This window comes from Ornithorhynchus anatinus, chromosome 1, assembly GCF_004115215.2.
Source record: "Ornithorhynchus anatinus isolate Pmale09 chromosome 1, mOrnAna1.pri.v4, whole genome shotgun sequence".
NCBI lineage: Eukaryota > Metazoa > Chordata > Mammalia > Monotremata > Ornithorhynchidae > Ornithorhynchus > Ornithorhynchus anatinus.
Window position 1 is genome coordinate 164498967 of NC_041728.1, and position 27336 is coordinate 164526302.

At 71.6% G+C, this 27336-nt stretch overlaps 1 protein-coding gene across 1 annotated transcript; it reads left to right on the forward strand.

Moving 5' to 3' along the window:
- Positions 1-14: 14 nt before the first annotated feature.
- FBXO45 (F-box protein 45) lies at positions 15-27336 on the forward strand. The gene is made up of 4 exons (XM_029062938.1): positions 15-314; positions 13420-13776; positions 24050-24196; positions 24842-27336. Exons 1-4 carry the CDS (start codon positions 15-17, stop codon positions 25487-25489), a joined length of 1452 nt encoding a protein of 483 aa, XP_028918771.1. The 3' UTR covers positions 25490-27336.

A 27336-nucleotide genomic window follows, 5' to 3' on the forward strand; every position in this document is an offset into this window, starting at 1 on the left:
GGGGGGCGGCGGCGATGGCGGCGGCGGCGGCCCCCGCCGCGGGACCCGCCACCCCCGCGACGGCCGCCTCGGCCCCGGCCCCGGTCCCGGCCCCGGGCCCCGGCGTGCGGCTGCCGGGCCGCGTGCTGGAGCTGGTGTTCTCCTACCTGGAGCTGTCGGAGCTGCGGAGCTGCGCGCTGGTGTGCAAGCAGTGGTACCGCTGCCTGCACGGCGACGAGAACAGCGAGGTGTGGCGGAGCCTCTGCGCCCGCAGCCTCGCCGACGACGCCCTGCGCACCGACATCCTCTGCAACCTGCCCAGCTACAAGGCCAAGGTCGGGGGGCCGCGCCCGCCTTCCGCGCAGCGCTAAGCTCGGCCGCCCGCCCCTGCCCTGCCCTGCCCTCCCCCACCCCCGCGCCCACCTCCCCTGCCCGGGGCGTGCCGAGCTCCGCGTCCCCTCCCCCCCCAGCGGGCGGCCGACCGACCGGTCCTCTGTATTGAGCTCCCGCCGGGTGCCGAGCACCGCTCTGAGCGCTCGGGAGAGTCCAGCACGCCGCCGGGCGCGTCCTCCCCACCCCCCCCGCCGACCTCCCCTGCCTAGTGCCTGCTAAATTCTATGTTCCCTCCCCCGCCAGCGTGCGGCCGACCGACCGGTCCTCTGTATTGAGCTCCCGCCGGGTGCAGAGCACCGCTCTGAGCGCTCGGGAGGGTCCAGTACGTCGCCGGGAGCATCCCCCCCCGGCGCACCGAGCTCCCCTGCCTAATGCCTGCTCAGATCCGCGTCCCCTCCCCCCCCAGCGTGCGGCCGACCGACCGGTCCTCTGTATTGAGCTCCTACCGGGTGCAGAGCACCGCTCTGAGCGCTCGGGAGAGTCCAGTACGCCGCCGGGAGCGTCCTCCCCACCCCCCCCCGCCGACCTCCCCCGCCTAGTGCCCGCTGAATTCCACGTTCCCTCCCCCCCCAGCGTGCGGCCGAACGACCGGTCCTCTGTATTGAGCTCCCGCCGGGTGCAGAGCACCGCTCTGGGCGCTCGGGAGGGTCCAGCGCGACGCCGGGCACGTCCCCTGCCGGCACTGAGTTCCCACGCCCGATGACGACGTGGGTATCCGTCGGGCGCTCCCTCCGTGCGGGGCACCGTCCCCCGCGCCGGGGGAGACGCGGGGTCCTCGCGGGGTCCCACGGGAGGCCCGCGGCCTTCGTCCCCGTCTTCCGGGCGAGGGAACCGAGGCGCGGAGAAGCGAGGCGACGGGCCCACGGTCGAACCCGCGACCCCCGACTCCCAAGCCCGGGCCCTCGCCGCCGCGCCGCGCCGCTTCCCCTTCTGGACCGTGAGCTCGCCGTGGGCCCGGGACGTCGTCGCGCCGCCCTTTCCCAAGCGCTCGGTACGGCGCCCCGCGCGCAGGGAGCGCCCGCCAAAGAGCGCCGACCCCCCGCCCCCCCCCGCCGAGCGCAGAGCTCCGCCCGCCGAGGGCGTCCGGCCTCGGCGCCCGCCCGGGGGGGAGCTTCCGTCCCGTCCGAGCCCTGACCCCGGAGGTCGCGGGTTCGGGTCCCGGCCCCGCCGCCCCGCCGTGGGCGAGCCGCTCCCCTGGGCCTCGGCCCCCTGGTCCGTCAAACGGGGATGAAGACCCCCCGGCTCTAGCCCCGGCGCTCCGACCGGCGCCGTGCCCGTCGTGGGCGCCCGACGGGGGCCGGCGGCATCCCCGGTCGGACCGCGGGCCCGGCGTCGGGCGGGGACGGTCTCGGTCCGAGCGCCCGGGCCGGGCCCTCGATAGATCCCGCGGGACGGACGGACGGTGAGCGCTCAAGAGGTGCGACGGGCCGAATCGACCTCTCTCGCGTTGGAGCGGACGCCGTCGCTCGGGGCCCCTCCCCGGCGGCGTCCGTCCCCTCGATTCCGTCCGTCGCCGCCGTCCTCGTCCGCCCGTCTCCCCCGATGGGACCGCGAGCCCGTCGGAGGGCGGGGACCGGCCCTCCCCGTGGCCGATCCGTCCGTTCCCAGCGCTCGGGCCGGTGCCCTGCGCGTGGCGGGCGCGCTCGGTAGGTGCCGCCGAGCGGACGACCGAACCCGAAGACCCTCCCGTTATCGATTCTCTCTCCACCGCCTCCCCCCCCCCGCCCCCGGGCACAGAGTCTCCCTCCCGTTCCGAGTGGCCGGCCGCGTGCCGGACGGTAGGAGGGCCCCGGAGTCTCCGGGGCCGATCGATTCGGTCCATCGGGCGCCGAGTGTGGGCAGAGCGTTCACTGGGTAGTGTCGAGCGAGCGCTCGCCGGGCGCAGAGCGCCGTCCCGACCGCTCGGGACGGACGGCTCGGCGACGGAGAGGGGCCGGCCCGGCCCGACGCCGGGCTCGCGGTCTGACCCGGGGGGGACGGGGACGGGGACGGGCGCAAACCGGGAGCGAGGCCCGGCCGGGCCGGCCGGCGAACCCTGGGATCCGGCCGAAGCGGCGCGGCTCCGGGGGGCGGGGGGGGGGGAGCCCGCCCGGGCCCGGGAGCCGGAGGACGTGGGTCCCGATCCCGACTCCGCCGGGCGGCCTCGGGCGGGCCGCTTCCCCGCGCCTCGGCTCCCTCCTCGGTGAAAACGGGGATCGAGACCGTGAGCCCCACGTGGGACCGCCCGACTGCTCCGTCTCCGCGCCGGCGCCCGGAACGGCGCTCGGGAAGCGCTCGGTAAATACCGTCGGACGGGGGCAGACGGTGGTCCGAGATAGAAAGCCCCCGAACCGGATCCCCGTCCGCAAGGCCAAGGCGCCGAGCGGAAGCGGAGGGGATGCACGCGCCCGCTACGTTGTGCCGCGGGCGGCGTCTCTCCGTCCCGTGACGTTTCACCCGGAATATCCCCTCTTCTCGCCGGTCCTTGATTCTCTTACGGGATCCGTCGAGCGCTCGCTACGCTCCGGGCACCGGGGCGGCTCGGCGCCCGGCACCTAGTGGGCGCCTGACGGATACCGACGTTACCGCGTGAGCTGACCGGGTGGGACCCGATCCCCGCCCGCCGCCGCGGTCTTCGTCCCCGTCTGACGGGCGGGGCGGCTGAGGCCGGGAGAGGGGAAGCGGCTCGCCCGGGCCGGTCCGTGGCCGAGCGGGACTAGAATCCGGGTCCCGTGGCTCTCGGGCCCGGGCTCTGTCCGCCGGGCCGCCCCGCCCCGCCCCGCCCCGCCCCTGGGGACGGGAACGTCCCGGCGCCGGAGGTCCGCGGCGGATACGCCGGGTCGGCCTCGGTTGGAAGGTAAATGAAAGCAGAACGAATCGCGGTATCCGCGAAGCGCCCGCTGTGCGCGGAGCACCGCTCCGGAGACTCCCCGCAGAGTCGCCCGGTCTGGCATGACGTGCTCCGGCGGCGGCCGAAGAGCCCCTGTTTATCCCGGAGACCCGGCCGTCGGAGGTGTCGTGGTTAGAGTGTTGTGTCGGGCGTGGAGCGGAGAGAGGATCGGGTTCGGGAGAGGCGACCCGGAAGTGGTTTCGCCCGGACGGATTCCTCCTCCTCCTCCTCTTCCGCCCTCGTCCCGGCCGCCGGGGCCGGGGCGGTACGTCGTTCGCGGTCTCCCGTGCGTTTTACTCCCCCTCCCGTTCCGAGAGGCGAGACGGGCCCTCAGACGCGGCCGCCGTCGGCGTTCGGCCTGGGGAAGCGCCCGGCGAGTACCGTCGGACCAGTGAGCGAGACGTGCTCCCCGAGCGCTCAGCCCGGCGCCCCGCGCCCGGGCAGCCCTCGATAAATACCGCCGAACGGACGGGTGACCGAAATGTGCATAGGGAAGCGGCGCGGCTGAGTGCCAAGAGCCCGGGCTTGGGAGGCGGGGGTCGTGGGTTCGAATCCCGGCTCCGCCCCAAGCGCTTAGAACGGCGCTCGGCACCTAGTAAGCGCTCGGCGGCCACCCGCGTTGTTATTTTGGGGGAGGTTCTCGAGGTTTACCTTCAGCCGTCTCGCTTGGGACCGGTCGGGCCGACCGACGGGTCGCGAGAGGGCGGCCGGGCGGCGCCCCGGATGCCTGCCGTCTCTCCCCGGCGAGGGCGAGGGCGAGGGCGAGCGGGAAAGGGGGCTCGGGCGGCTCTCTCGGGTTAAAATGCCAGTTGACTCTCTTCCCCGGGTGCCACCGGCACGTCGCGGTCCGTCCCCTTCCTCTCTCCCCTCTGTCCGGACCCGCCGAGGGGCCTTCTGGTTAGGCGAGATCCCTCGGCTCTTGGCTTCCCGGGAGGTGCGGGGGAGACAGCGTCCGGGCTGGCGTCTCTCGGCCTCGCGTCTTGTGTCGTCCCCCGGCCCCCGACCCTCCGCGGGGGCCGCTCCCATCTCGGCCCCCTTCCCGTCGAGGCCGTGATCCCGGCGGGATGTGGACGGGCGGTCGTATCGACGCGGCGACGGTGGAGACGGAGGGGGGGGGGCGGGTTTCGGTGACGTGGCGGGATCCGGGATCGAACAGGAACGAGGGAGAAGAGGACGGTGCCGGGGCGACGGCCTCGTGAGACGGGAGGGGCGGTGGCGCCGTCCACAGCGACGGGAACGTCCCGGGCGAACGGACGAGCGAACGTCGCGGGGAGGAGAGGGTCGGCGTGGGAAGCTGAGGGGTTGCGATTCGGACACGTCGAGCGCGAGGTGAAGCGAGGGAGAGGGAGATGGAGGCCGGACGTGTGGATTTGGGGCCGTCCTCGTAGAGGCGGTAGGCGAGGCCGCGGGAGCGAGGGACTGCCCCGACGGAGCGGGACGAGATGGAGAACGGAAGGGGACCCGGAACCGAACCTCGAGGGACCCCCGCGGTTGGGGGGGGCGGGGGGGGCAGGCGGAGGAGGGGCCCGCGAAGGAGACCCGGAATGGGCGGGCGGCGACGAGAACCGGGAGAGGACGGGGTCGGCGAAGCCGAGGCCGGATGACGTCCGGAGGAGCGCGGGGCGGTCCGCGGCGTCCAAGGCGGCCGAGAGGCCGAGGAGGATCGGGACGGAGCGGGGGCCGTGGGGGTCGGCAAGGAGGAGGTCACGGGCGACCTTCGGGAGGGCGGTTCCCGGGGGGGGGGGGGGGGGCCGAAGGGGACGGGAGCCGGGCCGGAGCGGGCCCGGGAGAGAACTGGCGGTGAGGAATCGGAGATCGCGGGTGCGGACGACTCGCTCGGGGACTCGGGAGAGGGGCGGCGGGGAAGGGAAGGAGCCGTGGGGTCGAAGGGGGGGGGGGGGGGTCTTTCTCGGGACGGGGGCGACACGGGTATGTTTGAGAGCAGCGGGGGGGGGGGGCGGGGGGCGAGAGTTCACTCATTCGCGCGTCCGACGGTATTTATCGAGCGCTCGCCGCGTGCGGAGGGCCGGACCGAGCGACCGGAAGGGACGGGTGGGTAACGGGTAGGGACGGTCCCGCCGAGGTGATGACGTTGGCGTCCGCCGAGCGCCCGCTACGCGCCGAGCGCCGGGGCGGACGCGGGGGAATCGGGTCGTCCCACGTGGGGCTCACGGTCTTCATCCCCATCTTCCGGGTGAGGGGGCCGAGGCCCGGGGCGGTGAGGCGGCCGGCCCGCGGTCACGCGGCGGACGGGTGGCGGAGCCGGGATCCGAACCCGTGACCCCGGACCCCCGAGCCCGGGCTCTCGCCACCGAGCCGCGCCGCCCCTCCGCGGCCTCCGTCCCCGAAGGCGCGGAGGAACGGGGTCGGCGGCGCGGGCGGAGGGGGGTGGCTTTTGAGAGGAGGCGGGCGATCCCCTCTCGAGATGCCGCCGGGAGGGACGGGAGGGCGGGAGGGGGAGCGGGAAAGGGGAGGGACCGAAGGGGGAGATTTTAGGGAGCTCACGCCCGATGGGGTCGATTTTTCTCAACGGAGTAGGTGGCCGGCTCACGGGGGGGCGGGGGCCGGGCAGGCGGCGGAGCCCGAGGAGGGAGTTGAACGTCCGGAACGGGTGGCGAGGGCGTCGTTGAGGGCGACGGTCGCGTTTGCTCTCCGGTGGCGCCTCCCCTTACCCCCCCCCCCCCCCCGCTTTCGGACGGTCCCCCAAAACCCCCCCCTCTCGCCCCCACGGCTCCTCCTTTCTCCCGCCCCGTCTCCCTCCTCCCGTTCCCCTCCGAGCTCCTCGGGCGAGTCGTCGCCCCGCGCCGTCTCGGACGTCCTGCCGGGCGGAGGAGAGGGCGGGATCACGGCGGGCCAGGGCGAACCGGAAGGGGACGGAGCGGGCCCGGCGTCGAGGCTTCCGCCGGCCGTGCCCCGCGGCCGGAGCCGAGGAGGCGGACGGCGCCGAGCGGTACGTCGGGAGCGCCGACCGCGTGCGGAGCGCCGTCCCGAGCGCCCGGGGGGGTCCGGTACGACGGAGCGGGTCGGCGACTCGCGGTCTTTTTCGGGTCGGACTCTGGGGCGAATAGGCAGCGGCACGGCCTAGCGGGCGGAGCCCGGGCCCGGGAGTCTGGAGATCGTGGGTCCTGATCCCGCCTCCGCCCCTTGTCTGCCCTGGGACCGGGGGCGGGTCGCTTCACTTCTCTGGGCCTCGGTCACCTCTTCTGCCAAACGGGGATGGAGCCCGTGAGCCCCGCGGGCGGCGGGGACCGGGTCCGACTCGACTGGCTCGCGTCCCCCGCGGCGCCCGGCGCGTGGTGAGCGCTCGCCGGACACCGCGCTTATCAGATAAATTGGAGAGGGCTGGGAAGCGGCTCTACGGCCCCAGGTGCCGTGCGGCCGGTGCCGGCCGCCCGGGACCGATCGCCGCCCCGGCCGTCTCCCCCCGGAGGAGTCGTTTCCCTCGCCGGCCGCGACCCGTCGGCGACGTGGGGGACCTCGGACGGTCAGTCGGCGGCATCCGGCGAGCGCTTCTCGTGCGCCGGGTCGAGCCTTCGATTGTATTTGTCGAGCGCTCGCCGTGTGCAGGGCGCAGGACTGAGCGTTCGGGCGGTCGATCGTATTTACGGGGCGCTCACCGCGTGCGACACGCCCGTGTCCGCCCCGGTGCCCGTCCCGTAGACGGCGCTCGACGAGTATCCCGGTTACTACCGCGAGCTCGGGCCGATACCGACGAGGGGGAGGGCTCGCCCGAGCGGGCTCCGCCTCAAACGCCGCCGGCCCCGTGGACCTCCATTAAGCGGTCTCGGTCGGTCTCGGTCCCTCTGCGATGACGTCGGTGTCCGTTAAGCGCTCGCTGCGTGCGGAGCACCGTTCTGAGCGCCGGGGGGAGATACGGGACCGTCAGGTCGTCCCCCGCGAGGCTCGCGGTCTTCGTCCCCGTTTTCCAGATGAGGTAACCGAGACAGAAGCGAAGCGACTCGCCCACGGTCGCACAGCTGACGCGCGGCAGAGCCGGGGCTGGAACCCGTGACCCCCGACTCCCGGGCCCGGGCTCTCTCCACTGAGCCGCGCCGCTTCCTCCGGGCCGCCGGCGGGTCGCGGGCGGAGATCGTCGCCGGTTATCGTCGCCCGAGCGCTTAGTGCGGGGCTCCGCGCTCGGGAGGCGCTCGACGGTCAGGACGGAACGAGGGCGAGAGAACAGCGAACAGACCCGGGCCCTGCCCTCGGGGCGCCTCCGGTCGAGAGGGACCGACCCCGTCTCGGCGGAGGCCCACGGGGCCGGGGGCGTCGGAGAGGACGCCTTCTCGCGGGCCACGGGAAAAAATGCCGGAGGACCTCCCGTCCTGCCTTACGGAGCGCTTACCGGGCGCGGGGCACCGTACCGGACGCTCGGGCGAATACGGTGTCTCGGTATAGCAGGCACGTCCCCCGCCCTCGACGAGCCGACGGCCCGGAGGGGGAGACGGTCTTTCCTCCGGCCGTATCCGTCCGGTCGTATTTATCGAGCGCCTACCGTGTGCAGAGCGCCGCTCCGGGCGCTCGGGGGAGTACGGCCTTCCGAAAGACACGTCCCCCGCCCTCGACGAGCCGACGGTCTACGGGGGGAGACGGTCATCCGTCCGGTCGTCTTCGTTCGGTCGTATATATCGAGCGTTTCCTGGGTGCCTGCTGCATACCGAGCGCTTGGAAAGTACAATTCGGCAGCACGTAGAGACGGTCCCTACCCAACGACGGGCTCGCAGTCCAGAAGGCCGGAGGCAGGTGATAAAACAGCATAGGATGAAGTAGCGTCAAAATAGATAAATAGGATCGGAGACGTATACGCGTCATTAATAAAATAGAGTAATAAATATGTGTGTGTGTGTGTATATGGATATATTGTGTGTCTATACATATATGGATACATATACACACACACACACGCATATATAGAGACACACACGTATAATATATATATTGTATGCGTGTCCATATATATGGATGTATACACACACACGCGCGCATATATATAGACGCACACATATAATATATATAACGTATATATAACTGTATGTATTGTATACTATATATATTTAATATATATAAAATATATATTTTGTGTATATATATGCAAAAAAATATAATATATATATATATACATACACACACACAAGTGCTGTGGAGCGGGTAGGGGGTTAGAGCAGAAGGAAGGATTCGGGGCGGGGAGGAGGAGCGGTGCATTCAATCGTATTAAATTCATTCCGTCCATCGAGCGCTTACCGTGTGCCCAGCACGGGAAGCGCTTGGGAAAGAACGACACGACAGTAGACGGACACATCCCCCGCCCACGGCGAGCTCACGGTTCCGTGGGAAAGGGGGCGGGAGGCAGACATCGACGCAGATAAGTAGGATTACAGATGGTAACGTGAATAAGCTGCAGAAGGCTCGGCCGAGGGCGAGGCTAGAAGGAAAACCTCCGACGGGTGCTTTCGTTTTCGTTTCTGTCGTCCCTGCGGTGGGTGTACCTCACGGTTGCGCCGAGGTGAGATTTTGCTATCACCATTAACCGCCCGGACGACGACGACGACGACGACGGCATCCGTTAAGCGCTTACTACGTGCCGGGCACCGTCCCGAGCGCCGGGGGAGACGCGGGGTCGTCGGGTCGTCCCGCGTGGGGCTCACGTTTTTGAATCCCCATCTTTACGGATGAGGGAACCGAGGCCCGGAGAAGTGAAGGGACCCGCCCACGGTCACACAGCTGACGAGCGGCGGATCCGGGATTAGAACCCACGACCCCTGACTCCCAAGCCCCGTGACGACAGTCGCGGTCTTGGTTGAGCGCCTCGTGCGTGCCGGGCACCTTACGGGGCGCTGGGGTCGATCGATCGTGTTCACCGAACGCCTGCGGCGCGCAGGACGCCCCTCCGAGTGCCTGGGAGAGCGGGAGAGAAGAATACGACGGAGTTGGCGGACGCGTTCTCCGCCCGCGGCGAGCTTACGGGGGATCGGGTCCCCCGTCGGGCTTTCGGTCAAAGTAGGAGGAGGAACGGGTTTTTCGTGGGTTTTTCTGAGTCCCCGTTTCGCAGACGGGGGACCTGAGGCGCAGAGGAGTCGGGCGGCTCGCCCGACGTCACGCGGCACCGAGGTGGCGGAGCCGGGATCAGAACCCGGGGCCCTCGACTCCCGGGCCCAGACGCTCTCCCGCCTTTGGAGGCCGTCAAACGCGCGGAGACGCCGGAGGCCTCGTCGTCGCGTTTCGGCCGCCGGTGCTCGGCGCGCGCTAAGCCGCCGGCGTGTACGAGGCCGGCTGTGATGGAATAGGTTCAGATCTGGGAGAAGAATCCTACGATGGGTTGCGCGGGTCTTCGGAAAGAACGGAAGGAGCGTTTAAGGGTTTCTGTCCTCCAGCCGCGGCGATGGATGGACCCGAAAGCCACTCGAGCGGGTCGGAACGTCGGAGCGCGCGACCTCCTTCCTTCCTTCTTTAAAAAAGAAGGAAACTCCTCCTGGTTCACCGCCAGATCCTCTGGAGTTTCAGCGGGCCAGCGCGGGAACCCGTCGGGCTCGTTCGGAGGAAGACCCCGGTGACTCGGACTCCCGAGGAAACGCCGGGATGATCGAAGACGTGCAGATCTCTCCGTCTTCCCGTTCGGCGCCGTCACCCTGAAGCGGCCGGGCGAGGAGTACACTGAAGCGATGCCCGTTTTTGCGGTTGGTTCTTGTATGGTATTGGCCAAGCACTTACTGTGCGCCAGGCGCTACGGTAAGCCCCGGGGTAGGGCCGTCAACGCGAGCGCTAACTGGGCGCGGAGCGCCGTGCCGGGCGCCCGGGAGGGTACGACGGAATGAGCCGGTACGTTCGTGTTCACCGAGCGCTCGCTGCGTGCGCAGCGCTCGGAAAGCACAGTGCAGCGATAGAGAGAGAGAGAATCCCCGCCCACGGCGGGCTCACGGTCGAGGGCGGGGGGAGCCGGACGCCGAAACGAGTAAACGGGCATCCGATTGGACCGTGAGCCCGTCACCGGGCGGGGACCGTCTCTGCCGGTCGCCGATCGGTCCGTTCCGAGCGCTCGGTCCGGTGCCCCGCGCGTAGTGAGCGCTCGGTAGATACTACCGGATGAACGAACGGTTATTGTTGTTCGAGAACCGGATGATCAGGTCGGACGCGGCCCGTGCCCCACCCGGGGCTCCCGGCCGTGACCGTCCTGCGGGCGAGGTAAGCCGAGACGCAGAGAAGCGGAGCGACCTGCCCCGGGTCACGCGGCCGGGACGAGAACCCGGGACCTGGCGATTCCCGGCCCCCGGGGGCTCTCGCCCCCGGGCCCGCGTTCCCTTTTCTTTCTCGCTCCGGACTTAGCGAACCCCTGCCCCGAACCCGCTCAACGAAATCGACAGGCTTGCGGGAAGCGGCCGTCACCCCTCCCGCGGCTACCGTCCCGACCCGACCCGGCCGGCGCCCCCGCTCGGAGAAGCGGCGCGGCTCGGCGGAGAGAGCCCGGCCTCGGCAGTCAGAGGTCATGGGTTCGGATTCCGGCCCCGCCGCTCGGCAGCTCGGGGACCGTGGGCGGGTCGCCTCGCTTCTGGGTGCCTCGGCTCCCTCGTCCGGAAAACGGGGACGGCGACCGTGAGCCTCCCGCGGGACGACCCGACGACCCCGTATCCTCCCCCGGCGCCGGGAACGGCGCTCGGCACGCGGGAAGCGCTCAACGGATGCCGACGGGGCCGTTACCGCCGTCCTTCTCGCTCAACCCTCCGCCTCCTCCGTCCCGCCGCCTCGTCCCCGGCCCGGAACGCCGTCCCTCCTCGGATCCGCCACGCGCGGTGACCCCCCCCGCCTTCGGAGCCTCCCTCCCCCCGGAGGCCTTCCCCGACCGCGCCCTCCTTTCCCCCCCCCCCCCCTTCTGCCTCCCCCTGACTCGCTCCCTCCATTCATCCCCCCTCCCGGCCCCACGGCGCTTAGGCGATCCTAATGATAATACTGGGTATCCGTTGGCTCGGCGGCGAGAGCCCGGCCTCGGGAGTCGGAGGTCGCGGGTCCCGGTCCCAACTCGGCCGCTTGTCAGCTGGGCGACCGCGGGCGAGTCGCCGCGCCTCTCCGGGCCTCAGCGACCTCATCTGGAAAACGGGGATTAACTCCGAGCCTCCCGCGGGACGACCCGACGACCCCGGATCTCCCCCGGCGCTTAGAACGCTGCTCCGCACGTAGTAAGCGCTCGACGGGTGCCGGCGTTGTTGTTGTTGTTATTGTTACGAAAGGGCGGCGTGAGGATCACAGAGAGGGCTTTTTCTCTTCCCTAACGTAGACCCCCGGGGCCAACCCCGTCGCTAGCTCGGACGCCGGAGGTCGGGCCCGGAAACGAGGGCCGGAGTCGGCCGTGCCGGGCTGGCGGCGGTCCACGGACCTCCCTCTGCGAGCCACCCCCCCCGAGCGATCTGGAGAACCGGGGGGAGTCCGGCGGTCCCTCGGGGGCCGGACGGGGAAGGAGGGGGAGGGTTCCCGGCGGCGGGAGAGCGGCGGACCGCGATCCCGTAACCCTCGGAACCGTTTAGGCCGGCTCCGGTTCTGGCTCGGACGGGGGGATCTCCCCCGGGCCGGGGCCGCCGCGGCGAAGGCCGGCGGCGCCGCGACGGGCTCCTTAGGTCGTCGTCCCTCGTCAGCGCTGGCGTTTTTACTCCGTCTCTGCCCGCGGAGCGGCTAAGGTGTCCGGCCAGAGGCGATCCGGAAACGATTCCCACCCCGGATAGGGGACGGATCTATAAAAGGATTCAGAGGCGCCCCCCCGGGGGACGACGACGACCGTCAACGCGCCCGGTGACTCTCCGTATCGGTCCGGGAGCCGCCCGCCTCGCGGTCTCAGTCACGTCCCCGACACGGCTCATTTCGACGGCGATCGCCGGCCCCGCGTAGAGCGGGGGCCGGTCCGTGAAACTGCGGGGTGCGAAGGGAGCCCGCAACGACGACCGTGGCATTTGTTAAGCGCCTCCTCCGCGTCAGGCCGGCCGCCCGGCGCCGCGCCGGGGGGGACGCGGGAGAACCGGGTCGGAGACGCGGTCCCCGGCCCGCCCGGGGGCGGCGGGTCTAACCGGGGGGCGGGGGGGCGGGTATCGAATCCCCGTCGGGCGCGTGAGGGAACGGGGCTCGGGGAAGCGAAGCGGAGGCCCGGGGGCGGAGACCCTCCCGACCCCCCACCCCCCCCACCCCGCGTGTCCGCCGGCCCGCCCGCTCTCGCCCGCGTCCCTCCCTCGACCCCCTTCCCTCTTCCCGCCCGCTGTCCCCCGATCCCCGGCCCAAACCGAAGACGCGTCTCCTCCAAGAGGCCTCCCCCGACTGAGCCCTCTCCTCCTTCTCTTCCCCCCCTCCCCCCCCCCCCCGCGTCGCCCTGACTCGCCCCCTTCACTCACCAGCCCCCCACGGCCCTCGCGGAGAGGCGGCGTGGCTCGGTGGAGAGAGCCCGGGCTTGGGGGTCGGGGGTCGTGGGCTCGAATCCCGGGCCCGCCCCTCGTCCCCCGTGGGCGGATCGCTTCCCGGCGCCTCAGTTCCCTCGTCTGGAAAATGGGGATCGGCCGTGAGCCTCGCGTGGGACGACCCGACGACCCCGCATCTCCCCCAGCGCTTGGAAGGGCGCTCCGCGCGCAGCGAGCGCCCGACGGATGCCAACCTCGTGACGTCCGTGTCCGGAAGGCGTCGGGGTCCGTGTCCTTCTCCCCCGCCGGAGCGTCAGCCCGTCGTGGGCGGGGGACGCCGTGTGCCGTATCGTTCTGCGGTTACCCCCCCCCCCGGATTTCGCCCCGGCCCCGACGTCCGTAGCCGTCGCTCACCGAGTCGGTCGTGTTTACCGGGGGCTCGCCGCGGGCGGGGGACCGTGACGGTAACGGTGTCGGCGTCGGAGCGCCTGCTACGTGCGGAGCGCCGACCCGGAGCGGGAGGCCCGCGGTCGATCCCCGCTTCCCAGATGAGGTCACCGAGGCCCAGGGAAGCGAGCGCGGGCGGCGGAGCCGGGAGTCGAACCCGTGACCCCCGGCCCCCGAGCCCGGGCCCCCTCCGCCGAGCGCTCGGGCGAGTCCGACGCAACGGGAGAACGGGCGCGGCGACTCCGGTCCCCGCCCGCCTCCCCGCCCCGTCGCGGGTGGGGGCCGCGTCGGTCGGGCGGCCGCCCCGGTCGCGGGCCGGTCCCCGCCCCCGGGCGGGCGGACTGACGGGCGGCTCGATTTCAGGTGCGGGCCTTCCGGCACGCCTTCAGCACCGACGACTGCTCCCGGAACGTCTACATCAAGAAGAACGGCTTCACGCTGCACCGCAATCCCATCGCCCAGAGCACGGACGGGGCGAGGACCAAGATCGGTTTCAGCGAGGGCCGCCACGCCTGGGAGGTGTGGTGGGAGGGCCCGCTGGGCACCGTGGCCGTCGTCGGCATCGCCACCAAGAAGGCGCCCATGCAGTGCCAGGGCTACGTGGCCCTGCTGGGCAGCGACGACCAGAGCTGGGGCTGGAACCTGGTGGACAATAACCTGCTCCACAATGGAGAAGTCAACGGCAGTTTCCCCCAGTGCAACAACGCGCCCAAATACCAGGTGAGAGGGAGCGCGGCCGGGCCGCCGGGCCGCCTCCGCTCCGCGGCGATCGACCCACCCGGCCCGGGGAGCGGCAGCGGGGCCCGGGGGCCCGGGGGGGGGCGGGGGGGGGGCGGGGGGGATCCGGGGTCCGACCCGCCGCCCGTCCGACGGGGCCGGGGGACGCGGCCGCCCTCGGATCTCCCCCCCGCGCCGAGGACGGGACCCGCCGCGTCGTTCGTCCGACGGTACCTACCGAGCGCTCACGGCGTGCAGGGCGCCGGACCGGGCGCTCGGCACGGACGGGTCGGCGACGGGTAGAGACGGTCCCCGCCCTCCGACGGGCTCGCGGTCCGATCGGGGGAGGCGGACGGACGGGGGACGGCGGCGACGGACGGGGCCGAGGGGAAGGACGTCTCGTAGAGACGACGGCAGCTGAACGGAACCGGGGCGACGGACGGCCCGTCAGACGAAATAAACAGGGCGACGAAGATCCGTGCGGTCGAGCGGACGGGCACGGGGCCGAGGGCGGGGGGGAGAGGGTTCGGCTGCGGAGAGGTGAAGGGGGCGGGTGGAGGGAGCAGGGGGAGCGGGGGGGGAGCTCGGTCTGGGAAGGCCTCTCGGAGGAGGTGAGCTTCAAGTAGGGATCCGAAGAGGGGAAGAGAATTTAACGATGGCCGTGGGGAAAATGGCGCAGAGGGGAAGGGGGCCGGCCGGGGCGACGGGCAGGCCGGGCGGCTCTCCGTAGCAATAACAACAACGCGGGTATCCGTGAGGCGCTTACCGCGCGCAGAGCACCGTTCTGAGCGCTGGGGGGGAGACGGGGTCATCGGGCCGTCCCTCGTGAGGCTCGGTCTTCGTCCCCGTTTTCCGGACGGGGGGACCCGAGGCCCAGAGAAGCCAGGCGACCCGCCCGCAGCCGCACAGCTGCCGAGGGGCGGAGCGGGGATGACGAGAGGGGTGGGGTCGGTTAAGCCCCCGCCGCGCGCCGTTCGGAGCGCCGGGGTCGACGCGAGGCGATCCCGTGGGGCTCGCGGTCTTCCGCCCCGGTTTAGGATCGGGGTCGCCGAGGCCCAGAGAAGTGAAGCGGCTTGCCCGGTGTCGCACAGCCGACGGGCCGGCGGAGCCGGGGTCGGAACCCCCGACCCCCGACTCCCGAGCCCGGGCCCTTTCCGCCGGAGCCCCGCTGCTTCCCTGCCCCGTCGGCGGGGCGGGACTAGGAGGCGAGAGGGGACTCCCACTTGGGTTCCGCGCCAGACCGTGGACTGGAAGCGGCGCGGCGCGGCGGAAGGGGCCCGGGCCTGGGAGTCGGAGGCCGTGGGTTCGGATCCCGGCTCCGCCACCCGTCAGCCGGGTGACCGTGGGCGAGTCGCCTCACTTCCCCGGGCCTCCGTGACCCCCGTCTGTCAGACGGGGATGAAGGCCGGGGGCCCCACGTGGGACAACCCGATCGCCCCGTACCCCCCCCGGCGCTCAGGACGGTGCCCGGCACGTAGTAAGCGCTTCACGAACGCCGTCGTCACGCAGCGCCGTTAGACCGGGGGCGCCCGGAGGGCGGGGACGGCGTCCGTCCGCCCTGCCCTCCGCCCTCTCTCTAAGGGCCTCCCCGCCTTGAAAGACACTAATGACGACGCTGGTGTTTGGTAAGCGCTCACTGTGTGCGCGGCGCCGTCCCCAGCGCCGGGGGAGATACGGGGTCACCGGGTCGTCCCGCCCGGGGCTCACGGTCTTCCTGCCCGTTTTACAGACCGGGGAACCGAGGCCCGGAGAAGTGAAGCCGCGCGCCCACGGTCACGCGGCCGACGAGTGGCCGAGGCGGGATTCGAACCCCCGGACCCCGGGCCCGGGCTCCTTCCGCTGAGCCGCGCCGAAAAATGGGGTTTCGGTACCCGGTCTCCCTCCTGCTTAGATGGCGAGGCCCGTGCGGGGCGGAGACGATTCCCGACCCGATCCGGCCGCGTCTCTCCCGGCGCTCGGGACGGGGCCGGACGCGCGGGACGCGTTCGAGAGGTGCCCTTTTTCCTCCGGAGAAATAAAATGATAAACGAATAAAGGCCGGGGGGAGGAACCCGGCGCGGCGACGGAGAGCGGGCCGTCGAGGGAGAGAAGCGTCCGTCGCGCCGCCGTGGGTCGGAAACGACGGGGCGAGCCGGCCCCGGCGCCCGGCACGGAGGGGGCACTCGGGAAGCGCGCTGCTGAATTGACGGTATCTCTCGGGGGGGCCGGCCCCGGCCAAGCGTGGTCCCCGCCCCGGAGCGAACGGCCTCGTTCGGTCGTCTCCGCCGAGCGCTCGCCCGAGCACCCCGGGGCGCCGCGCCGGGCACCGGGGGGGGCTCAGAACGGCGGGAGGCGGACCCCCCGAGGAAGACGACGGGGCGCGAATCGGGCCCGTGACGCCGGCGCCGGCATCGGTTCGGCGCTCGCCGGGCGCCGGGGAGAGCGAATCGGGCCGGACGCGGGCCCCGTCCCACGAGGCGTTCGCGGTCTCGGTCCCCATTTTACGGATGAGGTCGCCGGGGCCCGGGGGGGGGGGGGGGGAGAGCGGGGTATTTGTCAAGCGCCTCCTACGCGCGGAGCGCCGTCCCGAGCGCCGGGGCGGTTACAGGGTCGTCGGCTCGGCCCCCGTGGGGCTCGCGGTCGTAGTCCTCGTCTTGCAGATGAGGTAAATGAGGCGCGGGGGAGCGAAGAGGGTCGCCCGGCAGACGGGCGGCGGAGGCGGGATCGGAACCCCCGGCCTCCGACCCCCGAGCCCGGGCTCTCTCCGCTGAGCCGCGCCGCGTGCCGGGATGAGGGAACCGGGGCCCGGAGAAGCGAAGCGACCGGCCCGCGGTCGCCCGGCTGCCGGGCGGCGGGGCCGGGATCGGAGCCCACGGCCTCGCGACGCCCTCGGGTCGGGGAGCGGGACCGGGAGGAAGGGGACCCGGCCCGAGCGGAGGGCGCGAGCCGGCCTCCGGCGGGAGGAGGGCGGAGGGGGAGAGCCGGGAGGGGGGAGGAGAGGAGGAGGGAGCGAGCGGCGGCGGTTCACCGCCTCCCCGGGCCATCTGCCCCGCTCCCTGCGCCGCCCGCCCCCTCCTCCCCGGGCCATCTGCCCCCCACCCCCCGGTCCGCCCCCGCCGGGCCGGGATTCCCGGCGCTCGGGACGGCGCTCCGCACGTAGTAAGCGCTCGTCAGATAAGCCGCGAGGCTCAGTGGACGGAGCCCGGGCTTGGGAGTCGCCGGTCGTGGGTTGGAATCCCGGCCCCGCCGCCGGTCGGCCGTGTGACCGTGGGCGGGTCGCAACCTCTCTGGGCCCCAGTTGAGGAGGATGATGATGATGTCGGTATTCGTTGAGCGCTTACTACGTGCGGAGCGCCGCTCTGAGCGCCGGGGGAGACACGGGGGGATCGGGTCGTCCCACGTGGGGCTCGCGGTCCTCATCCCCCTTTTACAGGCGAGGGAACCGAGGCCCAGAGAGGCGAGGCGACCCGCCCCCCGGTCACGCAGCCGCCGGGTGGCGGAGCCGGGATTCGAACTCATGACCTCTGACCCCGAAGCCCGGGCTCTTTCCACCGAGCCAGGCCGCTTCTCTAAGTTCCCTCGTCGGTAAAATGGGGATGAAGACCGTGAGCCCCGCGTGGGACGACCCGATTCCCTTGGGTCTACCCCGGCGCCCGGCGGTCTGCACGTAGTAAGCGCTTAATAAACACCGACGTTACCATCCTTATTATCAAATGCTACCGGATGAACGGATTCCGGGCCGGGCCCCGGGGCCGGGGGAGCCGTCGCCCCGACGCCGGAGCCCGTCGGGGACGAGCCGGTGCATCCGGTCGCATTTATTGAGCGCCCACCGCGTGCCGCGAACTGTACCGAGCGCTCGGGAGACTACAGTCGTGATGTCGGGATCTGTTAAGCGCTTACCACGTGCCGGGCACCGTCCCGAGCGCCGGGGGGGGGGGATCCGGGGTCGCCCCACGTGAGGCTCGCGGTCTTCCCCCCCCCCACGTCACCGCCGAGGCCCGGAGGAGCGACCCGCCCACCGCGCGGGAGCGACCGGCGCGGCCGAGTCGGTGGAGGGGCTCCCCGTCCGCGGGAGCCGGCGGTCTAGCCGGGGAGACGGACGTTCAGATAGAGGAATCGCTTACATTCCGCGATCCGCGAGATAGGTCCGTGAGCGACGACGACGGCATCCGCCGGGGGCCGACCGCGCGCCAGACGCCGTCCGGGCCGCCGGGGGAGATCCGAGGCGACGGGGTCGTCCCGCGGGGGGCTCGCTCGTCTCGGCCCCCGTTTTCCGGATCAGGTCGCCGAGGAGCGAGGCGCCGTGCCCGGGGTCGCGCGGCCGACGGGCGGCGGGGCCGGGATCCGCCCCCGCGACCCCCGCCTCCCAAGCCGGGGCTCTTGCCGCGGGGCCGGCGCGGGGGCGGGCGTCTGGCGCCCAGAGGTCACGGATCCGAGCGCGATGTGGTTTTTCTGACCGCCCCCCCTCCGACCGGCAGACGTCCCCGGGCTCCGGGGTCGCGGGGAGGGAACGCCGGGAGGCGGCGAGACCCGGTGGAAAGAGCCCGGGGCCGGGCGCCGGAGGATCCGGGTCCCGATCCCCGCTCCGCCGCCTTCCCGTGGTGTGACCCTGGGCCGGGTGACCTCTGATCCCCTCCCCCCCCCCCCCCCCCCGGTGGGTCCGGCCTCCCCCCGGCCTCCCTCGTTGCCCTCGTCCCCGTTTTACAGGCGATGGGACCGATCCGCGGTTTCAGAGCCCCGGAGAGGATGATCCCGTTCCTTCGCGGAGTCCAGATTCCGTCGTTTCAGAGGGAGCGTCCGTTCGTTCATTCGGACGCGTCTGCCGAGCGCTTAACGGCGCGCGGAGCGCCCAGTTCGGCAACAGATGATGATGACGACGATGGTGGCGCTGGCGGAGATCCGGGGGAATGGGGTGGTCCCGCGTGGGGCTCAGGGTCTCAGTCCCCGTTTTCCAGATGAGGTCGCCGAGGCCCAGAGAAGCGACTCGCTCACGCGGGCGGCGGAGCGGGGATTCGAACCCACGATCTCGGACTCCCAGGCCCGGGCTCTTCCCGCCGAGCCCCGCCGCCCCCCTGAGACCGTCCCTGCCCGGCGACGGGCTCCCGGCCCGGGCGGGGGAGGCAGACGGCGAGACGGCACGAGGAGTCGCACCCGGGGCGCCCGATGACCTGGGGTGCCTCGGGGTGCCGGGCTCTCTCCGGCCCCGTGCGCGAGACACCCCCGCAAGCTTCGTCTTTTAAAAAAGCGGCCCCCGCGGAGCGCTTAGTACGCGCCAGTCGCCGCCGCGGACGCGAGCTAACCCGGCCGGCCCCGGCCCGCGTCTCTCGTGGGGCTCACGGTCTCCACCCCCATTTTACAGAGGCGGTAACCGAGGCCCAGAGGAGGGAATCGACTTCGCCGGGGTCCCGCGGGAGACGAGCGGCGGCGCCGGGATGGGAACCCGCGGCCCGGGCCCCGGCCGCCCGCTCACGCCGCCTCGCCCTCTGTCAGATCCGCTCTGACGTTACGTCGCCCATCCGCCGCGCGGCCCGTTCCTGCCCGAACGGGGCTTCTGTCGAGCAAAAATGGTCGTATCCGTTTATTCTCCCGAAGCCTCTCCGGTATCCCGAGGGTTTCGAGGATTTTTCCGGAAACATTCCGGCCCGCGGGGGCCGCTTTCGTCTTCGACGTCTGAGAGGCGGCGGGAAGAGGCCGGGCTGGGGCGTCGGAGGGCGCGGGTCCCGATCCCGGCTCAGCCGCTTGGCGGCGGCGCGACGCGGGGCGAGCCTCTTCGCCTCCCTGGGCCTCGGTCCCCTCGTCCGGAAAACGGGGACGAGGCCCGCGGGGACGACGCGGGACGGCGCGGTCCCCTCGAATCCTCCCCGGCTCTCGGAACGCTGCTCGGCGCGTAGCGAGCGCCCAGCCGGTGCCGGGCTGCTCGTCGTCGGTTCAGGAACGGACGCCGTCGTCACGATCGGCCATTTGGGCCGCGAGCCCGTCGCGGGGCGGGGACGGTCTCTCTCCGCTGCCGAGCCGTCCGCCCCGAGCGCCCGGCCCAGTGCCCCGCACGTAGCGAGCGCTCGTTAAATGGGACCGAGCGGACGAGGTGATCTCCGAGCCGCGCGTCGCTCCGGGGGACCGGTGGTCGCTCGGATCCGGCTTCCGCGAGGGAGCCCGCGGCGCCCCGGGCGTCCCCCCCGGCGTCCCGGACGCCGGACGCCGGCACCGGGGCGTGGAGGGCGGCGAGCGAGCCGGGTGACGGGAAGGGAGCCGGGATCCGACCGTCATTTGCCGCGGGTAGAGGAGGAGGGGGGAGGCCCAGAAATCCTACGCCACGAAAGGGACACGGTTAAGGGCCCGAGGTAGCGGAGCGCCTTCGTTCAAGGTTTCCGTCGCTCATCCGGTCATTCGGTCGCGTCCCTCGAGCGCTCGCTACGCGCAGAGCACCCTACCGAGCGCTCGGAACGGACAGGTCGGTATGGGAAAGAGACGGTCCCCGCCCTCCGACGGGCCCGCGGTCCCATCGGGGGAGACGGCCGGCCGGGAGCGACGGCGATGAACGGTAATCGAGGGGACGAACGGTCTCGTGAAAACGGGAGCGGGCGAATGGGCCCGAGGCCACGTGCGCCCCGTGAGCAAAATAAACGGGGCAGCCGGGGAACCACCGGCCCGGCGCGGCGACGACGGCGGGGACGTTTAAGTGCTCGCCGTTGGGGCCGGGCGGCGTACGGAGCGCCGGCCCGTCTAGGTCGGACGCGGGTCCCCGCCCCGCCCGGAGCTCGCGGCCCAAGTAGGGCGCGTAGGATCTCACTCCGCTTTACGGGGGAGGGGACCGAGGCCCGCAGGAGCTAAGCGGCTCGCGCGAGGTCGCCCCGAAGACGAGCGGCGGGGGCGGGACTTGAACGCGGGTCCTCTGCCGCCGGGCCGCGCTGCCTGCCCGCCCCGGGACGACCGGTGTGGACGAGATCTGGAGAAAGGAAAAGCGAAGCGCACCTTCCCGATTCAAGGATTCTCATCACCGCACGGTTGGGCCAAATCCCCTCTCCGGCGCCGACGGGGGCCGGGTCGCGGCGCGGTCCGGGAACGGCGCCGCTCGTCTGCGCGGATCCCGCACCGCGGCCCGTCTTCGGGGTCGGGCGTCCGGGCCCTACCTACGCCGGTGCGGCAGCCGGCGCGGCGTCGGTCATTTCTCCTCCTCGAGCGCATTTAAATAGACGAGACCCAAAACGGTGCAGTACCGTGAGCCCGTCGTCGGGTAGGGAGCGTGTCCGTCCGTCGCCTGGCTGCGCTTCCCGGGCGTCCCGCACGGTACTCGAATACTCGGTACTCGGTACGAGTGCCCGTGCACGGCACAGGGCGGGCACTCGGTACGGCGCTCAGATCCGGTGGAAATGAAGCCGTGCGCCCGGACTCCGCCGAAACGGTGACGACGGTGGCGTCTGTTAAGCGCTCGCCGTGGGCCGGGCGCTCCGAACGATGGTAGCGACGTTGGTAATCGGTAAGCGCCCACTGGGTGCCGAGCCCCGTCCTAAGCGCCGGGGTAGACGCGGGGGGGGATCGGGTCGTCCCCCGCGGGCCTCGCGGTCTCAGTTCCCACTTTCCGGACGGGGGACCTGGAGCCCGGCGAAGTGACCCGCCCGGGGTCACGCGGCGGACGGGCGGCGGAGCCGGCATTGGAACCCACGACCTCCGACTCCCAAGCCCGGGCCCCTCCCGCCGAGCCGCGCCGCGCCGCTCCGCTCGATAAGCGGGGTACTCGTCAAGCGTTCCGTCCCGGGCGCCGGGCCGGGCGCCGGGCCGGCCGGCCGCCCGTCGGGTCGCTCCCGGTCCCCGTCCCGCGTGAGGTGATTTTCTGATTCGATGATATTCGCCGAGGGCTCGCCACGTGCCGGCCGCCGTACCGAGCGAGCCCTGGGGCGGATCACAGCCGATCGGGCGGGACCCCGGTCCCTGTCCCGCGCGGAGCTCCCGGCCCCGATCCCCGCCGTACAGACGGGGTCACCCAGCCGGCGGGCGGCGGAGCCGGGATGAGAACCCGGGTAACGACCGCGGCTTTTCCCGCTACGAACCGGGTGCCGGGGTAGATTCGTCGGTTCCACCGGGCCGCGCTCATTGAGCGCTCGCCGTGCGCGGAGCCCGGAGCGGCCGGGGCGCGGGCCCGGGAGTCGGAAGGCCGTGGGTTCCGATCCCGACGTCGCCGCCGGCCTGCGGCGTGGCCTCGGGCCAGTGGCCTCCCGGCTCCGTGCCTCGGCCGCCTCATCTGTAAAATGGGGATCGGGACGGCGGGCCCCACGCGGGACAGGCGACCCGATTTGCGTCTGACCACCCCGGTGTCCAGCTTAGCGCTGGCGCGTGGCGCTTGATTGATGATGATGTCGACGACGGTACTCGTTAGGCGCTTACTATGTGCCGAGCACGGTTCCGAGCGCCGGGGGAGATAGGAGGGGATCGGGTTGTCCCCCGGGGGGCTCGCGGTCGCGACGCGGCCTGGCTCGATGAGAAGGGCCCGGGCTTGGGAGTCGGAGGTCGTGGGTTCGGATCCCGGCTCCGCCGCCCGTCAGCCGCGTGACCGTGGGCGGGTCGCTTAACCTCTCCGCGCCTCGGTCCCCTCATCTGCGAAACGGGGATGAAGACGGCGAGCCTCACGTGGGACGACCCGCTCGCCCCGTATCTGCCCCAGCGCTTAGAACCCTAAGGTGCTCTGCACGTGGTAAGCGCTCAACAGATACCGCCGTCGTCGTCGTTGTCGATGCCCGTTTTACAGATGAGGCCGCCGAGGCCCAGAGGGGGGAAGCGACCCGCCCAGAGTCACACAGCTGCCGAGCGGCGGGGCTGGGATTTGAACCCGTGGCCTCTGACTCCCCAGCCCGGGCTCCTCCCGCCGCGCCGCGCCGCTTCTCCGTTGGTGGTGTTGTTGTTCTCATCCGGTCGGTCCCGGTCCCGTACGGGGCGCACGCTCGAAGGGAAGCAGCGTGGCTCGGTGGAAAGAGCCCGGGCCGGGGAGTCACGGCTCGTGGGTTCGAATCCCGGCTCCAGCGCTTGTCGGCCGCGTGACCCTGGGCGAGTCACTTAACCTCCCCGGGCCTCGGTCACCTCATCTGTAAAACGGGGATGAAGACCGTGAGCCTCACGTGGGACGGCCCGATGACCCCGGATCTCCCCCGGCGCTTAGGACGGTGCCCTGCGCGTAGGAGGCGCTTAACGTTATCGTAGGAGGGCGCCCGCCCACCGAACCCCCGTTTTACGGACGCGGGACCGAGGCCCGGAGACGTTCGGTGACCAGGCCGAGGGCCCGCAGCCGGCAGGGGTCGGGGCCGGGATTGGAACCCGGGTCTTCTGCTCCCCTCCCCTCCCTCGCCCGGACCGTGCTGCTTCCCGGGATGGGAGCGCGGCCCGGGAACGGACCGCGGAAAGGGCGTCTCCGTCTCTCCGTCTCTCCTGTCTCGGTGTGAGAGAGAGAGAGAGAGAGAGAGGGAGGGAGGGAGCGCGGAAGAAAGGGCGGGGGAGAAACTCCCCGGCCGTTCCCTTCAGCTCGGCAGCGGCTCTTCCGGATCCCGCCCCCCGCTCCGAGGAAGGGTGACTCCGACGGAGACCCTCTCGATTTATTTCGGAGCAAATGAGGTCCGGATCTCTGACGGGTCGCGGGTCCGTCCCCCCCCCGCCCCCACCCGACGGCCGGAGCCGATCCGTCTTCCTCCGAGTTTCCCGCCGGGCCCCCGGCTCGCCCGGCGGGTTTCTGCGAGAGGCAGCGCGGCACGCGACGGTCTGTCAGGCGCTCACTCCGCGCGAAGCGCTCTCCTCAGCGCCGGCGTAGAGAGAAGGTCGTCGGGGCGCCCCGCGCGGGGCTCGCGGTCTTCGCCCCCGTTTGGCCGAGGAGGGGACTGGGGCGCGGAGACGGGAAGCGACTCGCCCGAAGTCCCACGGCCGACAAGCGGCCGAGCCGGGATCGCAACCCGCGACCCCTCGCTCCCGAGCCCGGCCTCTTCCCACCACGCCGCGTCGCCTCCCCGGGCCCGGGCGTCAGCCGGCCGCGGGTTCCGATCTCGGCCCGGCCGCGCGACCCCGGGCGAGTCGCTCGGCTTCCCCGGGCCTCGGTTCCCCCATCCGGGAGACGGGGACGGCGAGCCCCGCGGGGCGGGGCGGGGCGGGGCGGGGGGGGGGACGGACGGGGACGGGGACCCCGTCCGGCCCGATGTGCCGGGATCCGCCCCCGCGCTCGGGACGGCCGCCCCGGGCCCCGGGGCCGTCCCGCCTCGTCTTTCTCCGCGGCCTCGGCGATCCCCCTTCTGACTCCGTGTGGTCGTGTGCGCTTTTGCAGATCGGGGAGAGGATCCGCGTCATCCTGGACATGGAAGACAAGACTTTAGCTTTCGAGCGAGGCTACGAGTTCCTGGGGGTGGCCTTCCGCGGCCTGCCCGAGGCCTGCCTGTACCCGGCCGTGTCGGCGGTCTACGGCAACACGGAGGTGACTCTGGTCTACCTGGGGAAGCCTCTGGACGGATGACGGCGGCCCCGCCGGGGGGTCGGGGCGGAAGACGGACGGCCGAGGAGGACTCCGCGTGCGGAGAGCGGGAGACGCCGGCCCCTCGGGCGACGGCGGACCGGGGCGCGCCGTCCCCGTCGGGCCGCGGGAATCCTCGGGGCGGCAGCCGGCGAGGCGGGCGAGGGAAGCGGTCTGCCGCCCGGCCGCGGCCCGGCGGCGGAGGAGGGGGGACCCCGTTCCCCGGCTGCCCGTCTCTTCCCCTCCTCCCCCCCCCGCCCTCCCCGCGGAGGAGAACGAGAGCCGGTCGGGTTTCCCTGGCGTGTTTTTCATTCGCGGCGCGGTCGGGCCCGGGCCGCGCTCGCCCCTCGAGGCCGGCGAGGGGGGGGCGGGCGGGCGGCTCCCCCCCGGCTGCGTTTCACCAGCCGTGCGGAGACGGTCCGTGCAGGGGAGCCGTCGGGGAGAGACCCGAAACCCGGCCGACGGAAAGGAGGACGAAGGGGCACGCGTCGGAGCCGTCTCCGGGGAGAGCCGCTGGGTTCCCGAAAAGCCGTCTCGGGAGGTTTTACGGGGAGAGAGAGAGAGAGAGAGAGAGAGGTGCTAAATCGGATCGTTTTGTACCCACCGAAGGTTCCCGTAGCTGGCGGGCCGTTTTTCTATCCGAGACGATCGCGAGGAGATCAGCCTAAAACTCGTCACTGCAGATTCCCTTTCCTCGGAGGAATGAGGAGAGGCAAGCTATTTTCTGTTACGGAATTAGTATTTTTCGATAACCGCCGCTCGACACTACCAACGCACGTTGATGTGATGTCCGGCCCTACCTCTTCGCCCCCCGAGGAAGAAAAAAACAACAACAAACGTCGCCTCGCGGCACAGGAAGGCGCCGTTCGCCCTCACGGGTCGGGACGCCGGCGAAGCGGTCCGGATTCCGGAAGCGAGCCGCCCGAGCGGTCGGCCGCGTCGCTCCTTCGGCCGACGGGCGCGTCCCCGCCGGTCAGCCGTGCCCGTCGGGCGCCGCCGGGCCGGGCCGCGCGCCCCGGAGAGCGTGATCCGGCGGGGCCGGGCCCCGCCCGCCAGGCGCGTAGCGTCCGGACCTGCCGCGGTCCTGCTTCCGTAGGACGGGCCGGGCCGCCCGCCTCTCCGGGGGATCGGCCCCGGGCCGTGAGCCCCTTAAGGGCAGGGAGCGCGTCGGCCGACGGCGTCCCCGTGGTTCTCTCCCCGGGGCCCGGGACAGTCCTCTCCGCACGCGGTGAGCGCTCCCCAGATACCGCCGACTGACCGATCGATCCACCCCGGCGAGGTTTTCCCCGTCGGTGGAGTGACGCGGCGTGGCGACGAGAGTTCCCGGCCCTAGTCGCGGAGGGTGTGTCGTCGTCCCGTCGTCCCCCCCGCCCCGTCCCCCCCCCGAAGACGACCCACCTCTCTCGGGACGGGAAAGGTGGTCTCGTGTCCCCCCCCCCCCCGGGGCCGAGAGCTCCGTCCCGGCGGGGCTCTCCCGCGAGGCCGGAGGGTCTGTCCCGCGGCCCGGTGGCCAGAGCGCCGGCCGGGGAGTCCGAAGGACCCGGGTTCCGACCCCGGCCCCGGACGGGTCGCTCGGCTGCCCCGGGCCTCGGTTTCCTCATCTGGAAAACGGGGATGACCGCGAGCCCCACGGCGGCCGGCGGCCGCCCCCGTTCGCCCGTGTCCGCCCCGGTGCGCGACAGGTGCTCGACGGATGCCGCGGTCACCATCGGGACTGTCATCGGTCAGACCCAGCCCGAGGTCCGGGAGGGTGCCGGGAGCCGACCGACGGAGCTTCCCGACGACGATGACGGTGAGGTCGGGAGTTAAAGCCGAGCACCGCTTTGTAGGCGCCGAGGTGGCCAGAGGACGGGATCAGGTCGGACCCAAGTCCCCCGTCCCACCCGGGGCTCAGAGTCTAAGGGGAGGGGAGTCGGGCGTCGAATTCCCCGTTGGGTTTTTTTTTTCCCCAGATGAGGGACCCGAGGCCCAGAGTCGTCGGGGGACTCGCCCGAAGCCACCCAGCGGGGAGGCCCGACTCACCCTTGACGCGGAAGGCAGCGCCGCTCTTCCGCGCGAGGAAGCCCACCGCGCGCGGTCACGCGCGGGACTTGTGACGGGGCTCTCTCGAAGTAGAATCTCGGTTGCTGCGGGGCGGGCGGGGGCTCGCGCGCGCGCGCGCGCGTGTGTCTGTGGCGGCTGAGTGCGGGTGGGCGGGAGGGGGTCCGACGGAGCCAGGAGAGACGGCGCGCAGGGCAGCGGGCCGGGCCGATCGGATTCGAAATCCCACTTGACGCGCCGAGGAGGAAGGGGAGGAGGCCGCAGGACAGAGGTCCGACACCTTGCCGCCGCGAGAAGGGGGTTTACGTATTCATTTGTCGAACGTTCGGTCCGTTACTCGAAAGGGATAGCTGGCGGGGGGCGGGGGGGGGGGGGGGTCCACCCTTACCTCCCGGCGAAGAGAGAGAGAGAACCGACTCTTCGGGGTCGAGACCATCCGAATGAAGCGGGTCGGCCCGTGTGGGTCGCGCGCGGACGTCGCTGCTACGGAAGAACGGATCTTTCGGGCCTCTGAGCTGAGGCAGGAGCGGAGCGGAGTGCCGCCGTCGGGTTGAAGGAGGTTCCCGGCCCCCCGCGCGAAACGGCGGATTTCCTCGGCGCTCGCCACTTGCGCATTTAAGTCCGGTCGGTCGGTCGGTCGATCCCCAGGTGTTTCCCCCGGAGGTTTTGCGGAGAAGTCGGATTTCCGATGACCGTCTTCCGATAACCTTCGTTGACCCCAGAGTTTCGTAGGAGTTGGCGGACTGTGAGACCAAGTTGCTGCACAGCGAACTTACAATCAGGCATTGGCTCAATATCATGAAAAGTGATCTCTAACCCTCTCCCCCCTCCCCCCCCCCAAAAAAAAACTTTATAACCGATGATAATTCGACCATTGCCGACTTATTGGTATTTCCAGTGTCCCAATTTGCGATTCCTTTCGAGCGGAGTTGGGGGGGGGGGGGGGGGGGGGGGGGTGGCCAGGGAGTGAAGAATCTTCACTTCTGACTTGTTCTAACTTATTGCAGGAGACCAATACTAGCTGTACAAAATATTAAAATAAACTGTTACAATGTTCCCGGAAA

Bases quoted from the DNA above. Each gene is read 5' to 3' on its own strand.
- FBXO45 (XM_029062938.1), top strand. From the start codon at position 15: ATGGCGGCGGCGGCGGCCCCCGCCGCGGGACCCGCCACCCCCGCGACG. The intron at 13,777-24,049 runs GTGAGAGGGAGC...GCGCTTTTGCAG, and splicing joins ACAACGCGCCCAAATACCAG to ATCGGGGAGAGGATCCGCGT. The intron at 24,197-24,841 runs GTGACTCTGGTC...TACCCACCGAAG, and splicing joins CGGTCTACGGCAACACGGAG to GTTCCCGTAGCTGGCGGGCC.